At 36.3% G+C, this 11,665-nt stretch overlaps 1 protein-coding gene across 2 annotated transcripts; it reads right to left on the minus strand.

Moving 5' to 3' along the window:
- Positions 1 to 2,831: 2,831 nt before the first annotated feature.
- On the minus strand, positions 2,832 to 11,651 carry LOC111869839 (solute carrier family 25 member 44). Of its 2 annotated transcripts, none has more exons than XM_023861664.2 (6): positions 11,613 to 11,651; positions 10,839 to 11,174; positions 9,732 to 10,012; positions 6,017 to 6,203; positions 5,287 to 5,414; positions 2,832 to 3,488 (listed from the first exon to the last, which is right to left on the minus strand). In XM_023861664.2, the coding sequence occupies exons 2-6, from the start codon at positions 11,014 to 11,016 to the stop codon at positions 3,297 to 3,299; spliced, it is 966 nt and encodes a 321-aa protein (XP_023717432.1). In that variant the 5' UTR covers positions 11,017 to 11,174; positions 11,613 to 11,651; the 3' UTR covers positions 2,832 to 3,296. The 2 variants fall into 2 exon arrangements, with proteins under 2 accessions (XP_023717432.1, XP_023717433.1); XM_023861665.2 differs by lacking the exon at positions 11,613 to 11,651 and adding an exon at positions 11,504 to 11,603.
- Between the last annotated feature and the right edge of the window lie 14 nt (positions 11,652 to 11,665).

An 11,665-nucleotide genomic window follows, 5' to 3' on the forward strand; every position in this document is an offset into this window, starting at 1 on the left:
TCCTACATATGGTAATTATCATATTCATGACACAAAATTTTCATACTAATAGGATCACGTTTTTGGTTTTCAATTTTATTCTTAAGTACATCTTGCTAAATCAGTATAACTGCTAAAATGCATGGTATCCTATCTCAAAGAGTTTCAAATCTTGCAACGCAAATCTTCACAATGAATTGTGCAGAAGACTGGAGACAGTTATATTTCAAAAGTAACACTCTGATGGTAACTGAGCATACCCAAGTTATTTCCTCTGTCCTTGTAACTCTTCCTTCAGTCGAAGAAAGATTAATAAGAGAAACATTTCTGCCAACTTTGTCATGTTCTGATATCGCTTCCCCGTTTCCAGCCAAGCAACTGTTATCAAACCATTTACTTCCACAGTTTTGTAATTATATTTACATTAAAAACATTCTGACAATACAGGATGGGGGATGATTATAGATATAATAATTATATACACTTTTCTTTCAAATATTAAACTTATTAATACACAACCTCAAGGTATATACATGGTCTTTCCAAATTAGGTTGCATTTCTGAATATTCCCACCTTACCAATGACTAGAGTTACAAACACAAAATGAAGTGTTATTAGACACTCTTTAGAAGTGCATTTTCCAGTTTCATAAATGTTCTACTTATTGTAATCACATAATGCAGATGATGTCCCATCCATCCCACCTCAATCATGGCAACAGCTTTAACAATTCTGCTCCCAGTTCATCAAGGGTTCATAGGAGATGTGGCCAACGTGCTTGATCCTAGATATAGCCCCACAGGAAAAAATCTGCTGTAGTCATATCAGGTGACTGAAAAGCCCTCCTTGCTCAATTTATGCACTGAGGGTCTGTATTGCATTCATGGTCAATGGACACAAGTGTTTTCTGTTCCTCACATTTTGAGATGTTCTGCTAGTTCACTTTTCCACTAATGTGGAATGTGGCCTCATCATTAGCTCATAGCTTATTATAAGCAGATTGTTCTGTTTAAAAAGACCGTGTATTTGAAGATCAACAACTTTCAGAAGATGTAAGGAAATCAAAAATACATTAAATATACAAAACGGAGTGCTCAATTTAAGGTAATAAAATCTTACATGTGACTTAAATTCTTTAATATAAATACATATACTCTTGTTATGCTATTCTACTTATACAGGAGTCTGTTTAATACAATGAAAAATTAGCTAACCCCATTTATTGTGCACTACTAGCTACAAATCTAGTTGCAGTCTGTTGGAAAGTGTCACAAAACATTATTATTTAGATTTACCGCACCAAGAATGGTCCTAATAAATAAGACATTTATCAAAACCCTGTGTTACTTTTTTTTTTTCCTCCACTTACAAACACAGCCTTTTAATATGTCTGTTACATCCTTGATCAGTCAAGTCAAAATGTAAACAACTGAAGTCCAAAATTAAGACAGTTTAAGATATATCCCTCTGACGAAAACTGTATGTGTTGTAATAGTATCACTTAAAGTGAACAGTGCTGAAGGAAACAGAAGAAATTCATAACATGCATATGTACATTCATTTCTCTTGCACATGCATTACACTTCAATTTTGTTGGTATGATATAATAAAGAATGGTCATTTCTCGCAAAGGAGATCAAAACTCTTACGGGACCATATAGCCAAGAAGTAGGACCCATGCATAAACTTTACAACAGTTCACAATGGTGCATATAATATTTACCGCCTTTTTGAAATTTAACTTTATTTAATACAAGCTAAATTAGAGTATTATGGTGGTCAGGACTGTGATTTAAATTAGTTTAAATTCTATCTATCAGATAGAAAACAGAGAGTACATCACAAAACTGATGATGATCATGATTATTTCCTCAAATGGGAAAGAGTTAAGCAAGGAATTCCTCAGGGGTCGGTCTTAGGACCACTTATGTTTATTATATATATTAACAACTTGCCATTATGCATCAATAAATTTGCCAATGTTTTGGTCATTGGAAAAAACCACTGGGTGCTTAAGCACAAAGTTGCATATGTCTTGTCTTTCATTGTAAACTTGTTTATAGTGAACAAGTTGATCTTAAATATTAACAAAACTAATATTATCAATTTTGATAATTAACAGTCTGCTAACTCTTTGCTGGCAGTATCCTTTGGAAATTCGGTAATGAATGAAGTCCCTGTAATGAAATTTTTTGGTATACAAATTGATAAGAAATTGAACTGGAAGAGTCATGTGGAATATATCCCTCCTAAACTCAGTCGGCTATTTTTGTAACTGGCAGTTTATCTTATTTTATGAATTTAGAAACCCTGCAAATGGTGCATTTTTCTTACTTTCATTCTATCATTAAGTATGGAATAGTCCTCTGAAGCAATTCAACTAATAATTCTAGAATGTTTAAATTACAAAAGAAAGTAATAAGGATCGTATTGGGAGTGGGACCCAGAGATTCATGTAGACGTCTTTTTAAGAAATTAGATATTTTACCATTGTCATGTGAATATATTTTTTCCTTTGATGTTGTTTGTGATAGATAAAATAATTTCTGTTCAGGTTCAGAGATTCATGGACTGAACACTAGAAGCAAAAATCAAATTTATATTCCAACTTCAAATCTTTCTGTTTTCCAGAAGGGCACTATGTTTACTGGCATTAGGTTAACAGACTGCCAAAGACCATTCAAAATTTTAGAAAGGAAAAAATTAGTTTTAAAAATAATTTATTTTCATATCTCATGAATAACTCATTTTATACAGTTGATGAATTTTTGGAGCATACAGTAAATAATTAGTTACAGTGATGAAAGCAGTCTTCTAGGATGTGGCGCTGTGTAGATATTGTGTTAACTGATGTTTCAGAGGAACGTATCACCTCCACCTTCAGGGTAGAAGAACACAATATCTACATGGTGCCACATCCCACAAAACTGCTCTCTTCACAGCGACCGCCGTGAAAACCTCAAATCTTACAATTAATTACAGTGTTTGTTTAGCTTTATATTGTCTTTCTGCTTTGTTTGTTAAGTTATGCTTGTGACCAGTTTCATGTCCATTGTATTTCTACTTGTAAAACAGAAATATGTATGTATATATGTACAGCACTGTCCACATTTTCCATATCACTTATCTTATTATGGTATCTAATGTACCTTGCATTCAGTCACCTGCTTTTAAATATTTTAATTTCAATGATAAAGAATGCAACAGATCTGCAATTTTTGTGTTCATTGATCTCTGTAACACAGAGCAGAGACATTGATTCAGCTACAGAAAATGCCATGATACATAACTACACACAGCATCATCTGATAAGCAGCTACCATCGTACATATTCACGGTACTCTTCAATGATACTCATTCGTTTGATGGTCTCATAGCCTAAGATTATGGCAAAGCTGAAACATGCTGACTGTACTAGGCGAGCTGACAGACCCTTGGTGAACATTCGTAATCGTTCCTCCGTCCACAAGACGTGGAATGTCTTCTGCATTGAACCCAAACGCTGAACCTATAATATCAACAGATAAAATATAAGCGAGAAAGAAAGGGACAGACAGATATAGGGAGAAGGGCTAGAGAGAGAGGGAAAGAGACAAGATATGAGTAATTACAAATACACCATTTAGGTACAGAAGATGCATGTAATGACATTATGTAACAGTGATTGGCATATAGAACGTCTGAGTTACTAAATAAAAAAAAAAAAAAAAAAAAAAAAAAAAAAAAAAAAAAAAAAAAAACAGGGACACAGATGAGCACTTCTTCCTTCATTCTAATGCTGTTCTTTGAAATCATTAAATAACAACAAAAAACAGAACACTTAGGGCATTGGCTATCTAATATAACACATTACATAAGTAGATTCTAAATCTGTCTTTTAAGAAAGCTTAATAATTGTTACATGAACATCACAAGTAATTGAAGCTTGCCAATTTCGAGCTTGTGGAACTCCCTTTGAATGTAATAAATTGAGATAAATTAAAATTAACTTTCAAACATACTAACAGATTGGATCACAACTCAGATTATTACTAGCTTAATCAGAAGAAATATATTTATGCACATCTTTGCACTCTTGTCTGTCTAAAATATCTCTGAGGTAGATCAAAGCTTAAGTAGGAAACATTACAGAAGAGAAATCCTGCACGTCAATGAGCTATCTGGTATGGTGATTTTTGTTCCCATCATAATGTAGCATACAGACCCATTGCTGTGCAACAGTGTGGTTAACAAGCCTCTACAACAACAGAGTTACTGTTGGAAATGGTGTTTTGCAACCCATTGTTAGGCAGCTGCAACAGCTGGACTACAAGAATGGAAATGGGGGTGTTTTCTGTGTTGTACATACTGAAGAGTTATTTCAAGACAATTAAGACAACCCAGTTGGTTGTTAGTTAAGAGCTGAGTTCTGCACGGGAGGCTGTGAAGACAACCTGAATGCAGGAAGCTGAAGAATCTCCGTTAGAAGAAAATGCCACGGAATGGATGGTGAAGACACAGCAGGCTGGAAAAGGCTTAGTGGGTGCTGTGGTGATTTGTAAAGTGTGGAGATTGGCAATAGCACTGTAATTACTTGCAGTTCCAAATGGTCTGTATAAGTGGTCAATAAATCCATTCACCAAACCAAACCCCATCTACAGTCACACACATACACATATGTTGGAAACAGTATCTAGTAACTTAATGACATAATAATCTATGTCACTATCTCATGACGATGCAACCTCAAAGACATCTCATCATGGCATATCACAAAATCAAAATGACAAGAAAATCCAAAGGTTCAACCCTGATATGTCATTAACAGGGTGCTTGAATTGCAATAAATCCTTTTCAGTTACTTTCAGAATATGCTAATGGGCTGAACAATAGGAGGCTGAACATTTGAATGGAGAAGATAAGAAATGCTTATAAAAATTCAGCCAGAAAATATCATGGGAAGACACAGATTTAGATGTAAATAGAAGGATAATACCAAAATGGAAATATGGTATGGACCAAATTTAACTAGGTCAGGATATCGATTTGTGCTCTTGTGAGCACATCCATGAATATTCAAGTGCTTTAGGGAGTGGAGCAACTTCTTGAGTGGCTGAATGGCTACTGACTTCTCAACAAGAGCTCTGCTCCACTGGGTTAGCTAATTAGCTGTACAGCATTTTAAAGCAGAGAGGTGTATACTCTCCAAACTTAGAATTTATGCAATGCGGAGGCTTATCACAAAGCCACAGAATCTTTACACTCTCTCTACAAAAGTATAAGTCTGATATTACAATGATGTGAACAAAAATTTAAAACACCCTTACCTGCAACCTTGCTCGTATAATGTCCAAAGGATTTGTAATTAATGTTGTAGTAAAACCACCAAGAGTTCCAGCCATGCACTGAATGAACAAATGTGACACCCACTTAGGGAGCAATGCATGCAAGTGATCTGAAAAATACGATGTGCAAGAAATTAATTACACTTTCATGGTATCACTGACCTAAATATCACAATAACAGAAAGTTCATTTAATCTATATGTGGTAAAATTATAAAATAAGATTCAGTATAATATTAAACTGACACACATACAGAAGTAGGAACAGAACAGATCACTGACTTGGTCAAAATTATAAAGAAAATTTTTAAGAGAGTTTGAATTCATTAAAAGGGTTAGAAGAGAAACGATTACAATTGATCATGTAAAAAAGAATGGCTAGAGCAAGGATATTGGAACGGTAATTAGAATTAAAATTTAAAGGAAGGAAACCTCTGAAATGATCCATAGCAAGATGGTTTGACCAGATACTGGAAAATATCAAGAAGAGAACTGGAAAGAAACTGAAAGGGAAACATTGTGGAAAGAGGGAAGAGAGTTGAGATTTCTCATACATACGCTTACATAAAATGGAAAAGATGGTTTCATTTCTTGTGCAAATGTTGCAGGAAGATTTAGGTGGGGAGATGTCTGACACTGACAAAAACAGACAAAAGCTGCTATGTTCATCTTTTGGAACTTTATGTCCTACATTTGACATATCTGGTATTTACCTTGATAGAGGTCATAAAAGGCCCACCACAAGGCAGAGTTTGGGACATACGTGCATAATGAAGCAACATAACCTCTGTAGAAACCTTGCACACCATCACGTAAATATATCTGTCGTGTGATATCTGCAGTCATTTGTAGACGTGAACGGGCTGGATCAAGTGATACTCCCAGTGGATTCAGCATCATCTGAAAAGCACACACGGTGCAACTAATGATGTATAGAAGATAAATGTATAAAAACATAAGCAATTACAAAAGTGAACAGTGTCTATTTGTTTATCACATTAATAAACTAGACAGAAAAGTTTTTATATCTGTTACAGCACAAGAATTTGTATCCACCTTTATTAATTTTAACGATTTTTGATACAATGTAACCAAGTAAAGTTCTGAAATTCTTCAACTATTATACTCTTCTACCATTATATCTCTGCTAGAAAATAACTCCTTTGGTTCATTGAGTGTTGTCAATACAGCATGTTGCAGTACACTGCTGTCCTTTCAGGATTACATTCATCATTAAAAAAAATCAGCAGAGCTGATTAAAGAACAAGAATAGCAGGGAGTGGATGGTGCTCACTGACAAGAAACTACCAATGTTCTGTTACACTATTATTGTGCAGTTAGCTGTCCCCCTACCCACTCACTGATAAACATTACATTACATTGCATTGCATTCCATGGATCCAAAGTCAGTCAAAATAACTGTAGGATGTGGAATATGTCATATAAATACAAAACATATGTACAGACCCAATGGAGTTCTCACACAAGAGAAACCAAGAATACATAGTGACTACACATAAGGATAATTTATAGATACATGAGTTATTTTCTAGACAACAGGTATTCATCAACAGAGTAGAATGAATGTGTATTTAAGTATCGTTTCAGTGTTATTTTAAATCGTGCCTTTTCATTCATAAGACCGTTGAGATCAGATGGCAGGTTATTAAAAATGTTGATCCCAGCATAATATGCGCTTTTCTGGAAGCATGAGAGGTTAGCAATTGGTTTATGAAGAAAGTGTTTGTGTCTTGTGTTAACATTGCGTACAACCAAACTACCTCAAGTAAATGCCACAGTGAACTTTTCTGGGGTGATCTAAGATGGACTAGGTATCCACTGTTTTTGGAGAGTATCTTGGGATTCATGTGATGAGTAATGTGGCTGCAAATCATAGTTATGCCTAAACCATAAGGTCTTGGCTGTCCCTGTGCAAACCATTCAAAGAATGATGATGATGACGATGACAATGATGGAGACACAGAATAACTGGGTTTTTAGGCTTTTTCCATCATCCAGTATTCTTTCTAAGGGGCCCAACTGAGTAGGTATCTTCCCCCTCACATGTGGAAGGAAAGAGATCCAGTTTATGAAACATCATGTTTTCTATTTTCTACAATATCAGATAATGAAACAAGTCCAAAAACCCAATAATTCTGTGTGTTATTCACAACAGTCAGAACCCTTTAGAATCTACATGATGATGGAGATCGAGACATTCTCCAAAACACTGGAATCTATCTCCATCTTCTCATACCTGACAGCCTGAGAAGATTTCAATGCATGCAGTCACCACAACTTCAAATCATCAGTCACTTGCTACTTATTCAGTAATTCAAGAATTTGGAATTTTTTGATACATACATATTGTGACGTGTTGCGCTATGGATGATGCCCCTCCCTCCCCGCTAGCCATGACGTACCGAGCGGAGCCGAAGTGAGCCGAGTTCCAGCACGCTGGTCGCTATGCAAAGCGAGTAAACACTGGTTGCTAAGCAAAGCGAGTAAACAGCGGTTGCTAAGCAAAGCAGGTAAACAGTGGTTGCGAGAGACGACGGTAATAACAGCGGTACCCATTACGTAACAGGCAAACACGGCGTCCGACGACTGTGGTGCCTATTACGTAATTGTTTTCCCGTTGTCCGGCTCAGGGTTTATGAGAGCACTACACTGCCTACAGAGTCAGTTAAAGTGTATCAGCGGCCAAAGACAGTTCTCAAGGCAGCAGCCTATGAGTTGAGTTGGAGTACAGCAGCAGCCGCGGAAAGAAGAACCGGACACGTGTGTAATTGTGTAATTGGGAGTGTGTAATACAGAGAGACTTGTATAGCTCCCATACTGTGAATACGTGTAGACTACTGAGGACAGTGTGAAGAGATTTGTGTGTAGGGTATGTTAAGTGCGGAAACCCGTAACATTGTTATGATTAATTGTAGCCGAGACCTGTAGGTTGTTAAATAAACCAATTAACAATCTGAACGACATCTTCAGTAACGAAACACGTTATATTTGGTGTCAGAAGTGGGATTGTACTTACACACGTGACCAACAAGACTCGAACTTAAGAACACGTTACAATATATAGTTGAATGAATAAATGAATGTATAAGGGGTGGGCCTTCTTGGCCCTCGCACCACGACCTACAGTGATCTACTGTGCTTCCCCTTTTGATTATCCCCTCAGCAATCCTGTGCTTCAAATGAAGTGCAGGATTTTGTATGTGGGGGCGTCAAAATAGTCACTTCGTTCCATAAAGTACTGACCCAAGTGACGTAATCTTAAATAAGCTAAGGCCTCACATTCACACAGGATATGTGTGTCTGTTTCATTTTATTCTTGACACCTCTCACAAGCAGGACTATTACTTAGTCTGAGTTTGAAGAGGTATCCTTTAAGGTGACAGTGTCCTGTGAGTAGTCCCACCACTGGTTCCTGTTTAACTTCAACAGTTCCTTCACTATTTCAGTAGAGGGTCCTCGCATAAGTCCCTTTGCTTGCCTGAGTCCAGTCAAGGATCCCCAGTATTTCTTGTGCTTCATATTTGCCCAGTCCCTGATTGCCTTTCTGCTACTTATTCAGTAATTCAAGAATCTGGAATTTCTTGATACAGATACACATACATACATACATAGTTTGTCCAATCTATGTTATGTCACAATCAAAGTCCAGTTTAATATTATTTCCCCATCTTGACCAATATTTATGCCACTGTCTCAATTCATCCATTTTAAACCAACAGAATAAGGCACACAGCCTACATGTGATAACCGCAGCACAAAAGTTTACATGTTCGGTTTATGACATTTTAAGGTTAACACTTTCAGTGAAAAGATCATGAAAGTTATGCTAATGTTAAAATTACTCTGAACTGTAAACAGATAAGTAGGCCGCACCATAGCTCAAGCGGTTAGTCGCTGGTTTCCCACCGCGGTGGCCAGAGCTTGATCCTGGGTCTGGTCAAGTAGGATTTGCGGTGGACATAGTGGCGCTGGGGCAGGTTTTCTCCAAGTACTTCGGTTTCCCCTGCCAATCTTCATTTCACCAATTGCTCCACAATCACCCTCACCTATCATCTGGGGCTGGTACAATAGGCCACAAGTGGCCGCAGTACAAGGGACTTAGTCCCACCCCACTATCAATAAAAAAAAACCAGATAAGTACTAAGTAGGAAGAGGTACTGTGTCTTTTAATGAACAGTTCATATCATACAAAATTCTGTCTTTTCTTTGGGTCACAAAATTCAAATCAATGTTCCAGAACTCCAACGAAGGATGGATAACAGGCCAAAATTACCACAGAAAAAACACGATTTTACATTTTAATCCCAAAAATGTGAAGTAAATTATAAATTCAAAGCATAAGTCATGAAGATTGACTCCAACCAGATATGATCAAATGAAATTACAGATGAACTGAAATATACCTACCTTATTCTCTTTTCCACAGTTAACTCCAAGCACCATCAGGTGCTGACTGAGTACATCAAAAGGAACAACAATAGTTTGCCCAACAAGTGATGCACACCCTCCAGCTACAAGAGATTTCACCCTTGTGTCAGCATCATAGCGGGTCAGTACGTGTCGCACACCTTCATACGTAGAGATGTAGAACACTCCTGACACAATTTGGAATGTGCTGACCCAGAAACCACGATACAGGCCTGAAGCGCCCTCATATCGGTAAATCTTGCTCCATGCATCAATCATACCTTAATAATAATAATAATAATAATAATAATAATAATAATAATAATAATAAATATGAAATTACAGGATACTCTAACGTCACTTGACAACATAAAGGGAAATTCTACAAGTATAAAATGACTTGTAGCACCGTTCAGTGTGATTGATTTATAAAAGATGTATTTCAATATTTAATTTTCCTTAACATGTTTCAGTTGGGTTGACCATCTTCAGAAGGACACAATCAACATTTAGGAAGTTATACCTTGTAACTACATCAACTACATGAAGTGGTTGGAACACTTATATGTTATTATAATTAAATTATTCACATAGTCAAGTATTTAGAAGTAAAGTTATAAAAACTTTTTGTTAAAACTAGAACCAGTGGTCCATGTCTTCATGTAGAATAGGAAGCAGCAATTATAGTATGGGTATTACGCAGTGTTTCTATAATCCAAGATTATGTGATGGTGGTACTGCTGTGCAGAGCACTTTGTGTTGTTGTACTATTCTAAGTTATATGGTGTCTTTTTATTTATACCTCTTGTGTGTCATAACATATCTATGGACATGTCCTATATCACTGTATCATGATCTACAGGATTAATAAAAGAATGAATGATGTACTGTTTACCAAACTGTCGAACACATCATTCTGATTATTATGTTGTTCTTCTATTAGTCATCGCCAGACCACAAAAATCTGATTACTGTACTTCTTGGGGGGGGGGGATCTTACCAATTAAATACAATTCTATGACCATGATACGTGCATTAAAAAAGACCTCAAAGCATTGTTAATCTTAACTGCATAACCACAGTTCTGGCTCATAAATACTTTCTTACCTTTGTACATTTGATCGTGTCTTTGCACTTGCAGTCTAGTCTTGATAACAGTTAAAGGATACAGCACACAACGTACTGAAAATGTACTAAGCATACTCAAGGGAAAGAACTTGCTCTTGTCCATCATATCCCATTCAATTGTTCTAATGAACTGTGGAGATTCCACAGCAGTCGTCATATTAAACCTTAACCTTTATCATCAGTCGGTAACATCGCATTGCGTCACGAGCTCCAACCTGCTCCACCATTGATAACTGTTGATGTCAACATGATTCTACCCTCATTTATCCTCAATGCAATTTGTTGTCTAAGAAACGTGCGTTGTTGTGTAGCTTCCTGAAATATGAATAAAATTCTCAGTACACGCTAAATACCGTAAGAGCTATTGTATCTATATATTTACATATTATTATTTAATTTATTGGACGAAGGACGAATGATGTGTAGTCATCATGAATTTGTAATATGTGACATGTTTTATATCCAGCCCTACAAGGAGATTATTGGATCCATGAAGTGAAAAATAAATGTAAATGTAAGTCACAAGGTCCAAAACTGGTAACAGTAATATAAAATAAGTCAAACACGGTAGCTGTGACATTCATAGCTACGTCAAACATAATGTATGTAATTTAAAACACGAATAACGCGTGTAAACAAAATACTCAAGCAATCCTCGTAACACTTCAGTAAGAAACTTTCAACGTTGATTAATATCCTTGGTTCGGAGATTATTATTTTCATGACAAATTAAAACTTTTAACTACACATTACCTCCCAACAGTTAAAAGCGCCATGTTATGACGTAAAATCATATGATCCCTATA

The sequence above is a fragment of the Cryptotermes secundus genome, unplaced genomic scaffold, assembly GCF_002891405.2.
Source record: "Cryptotermes secundus unplaced genomic scaffold, Csec_1.0 scaffold286, whole genome shotgun sequence".
NCBI lineage: Eukaryota > Metazoa > Arthropoda > Insecta > Blattodea > Kalotermitidae > Cryptotermes > Cryptotermes secundus.

Excerpts from the sequence above, each read along its gene's own strand:
- LOC111869839 (XM_023861664.2), bottom strand. The coding sequence starts at position 11,016 with ATGACGACTGCTGTGGAATCTCCACAGTTCATTAGAACAATTGAATGG. Across the intron at positions 10,013-10,838 it reads ACACGATCAAATGTACAAAG|GTATGATTGATGCATGGAGC; the intron begins GTAAGAAAGTAT and ends ATTATTATTAAG. Across the intron at positions 5,415-6,016 it reads CTTTTATGACCTCTATCAAG|ATCACTTGCATGCATTGCTC; the intron begins GTAAATACCAGA and ends CGTATTTTTCAG.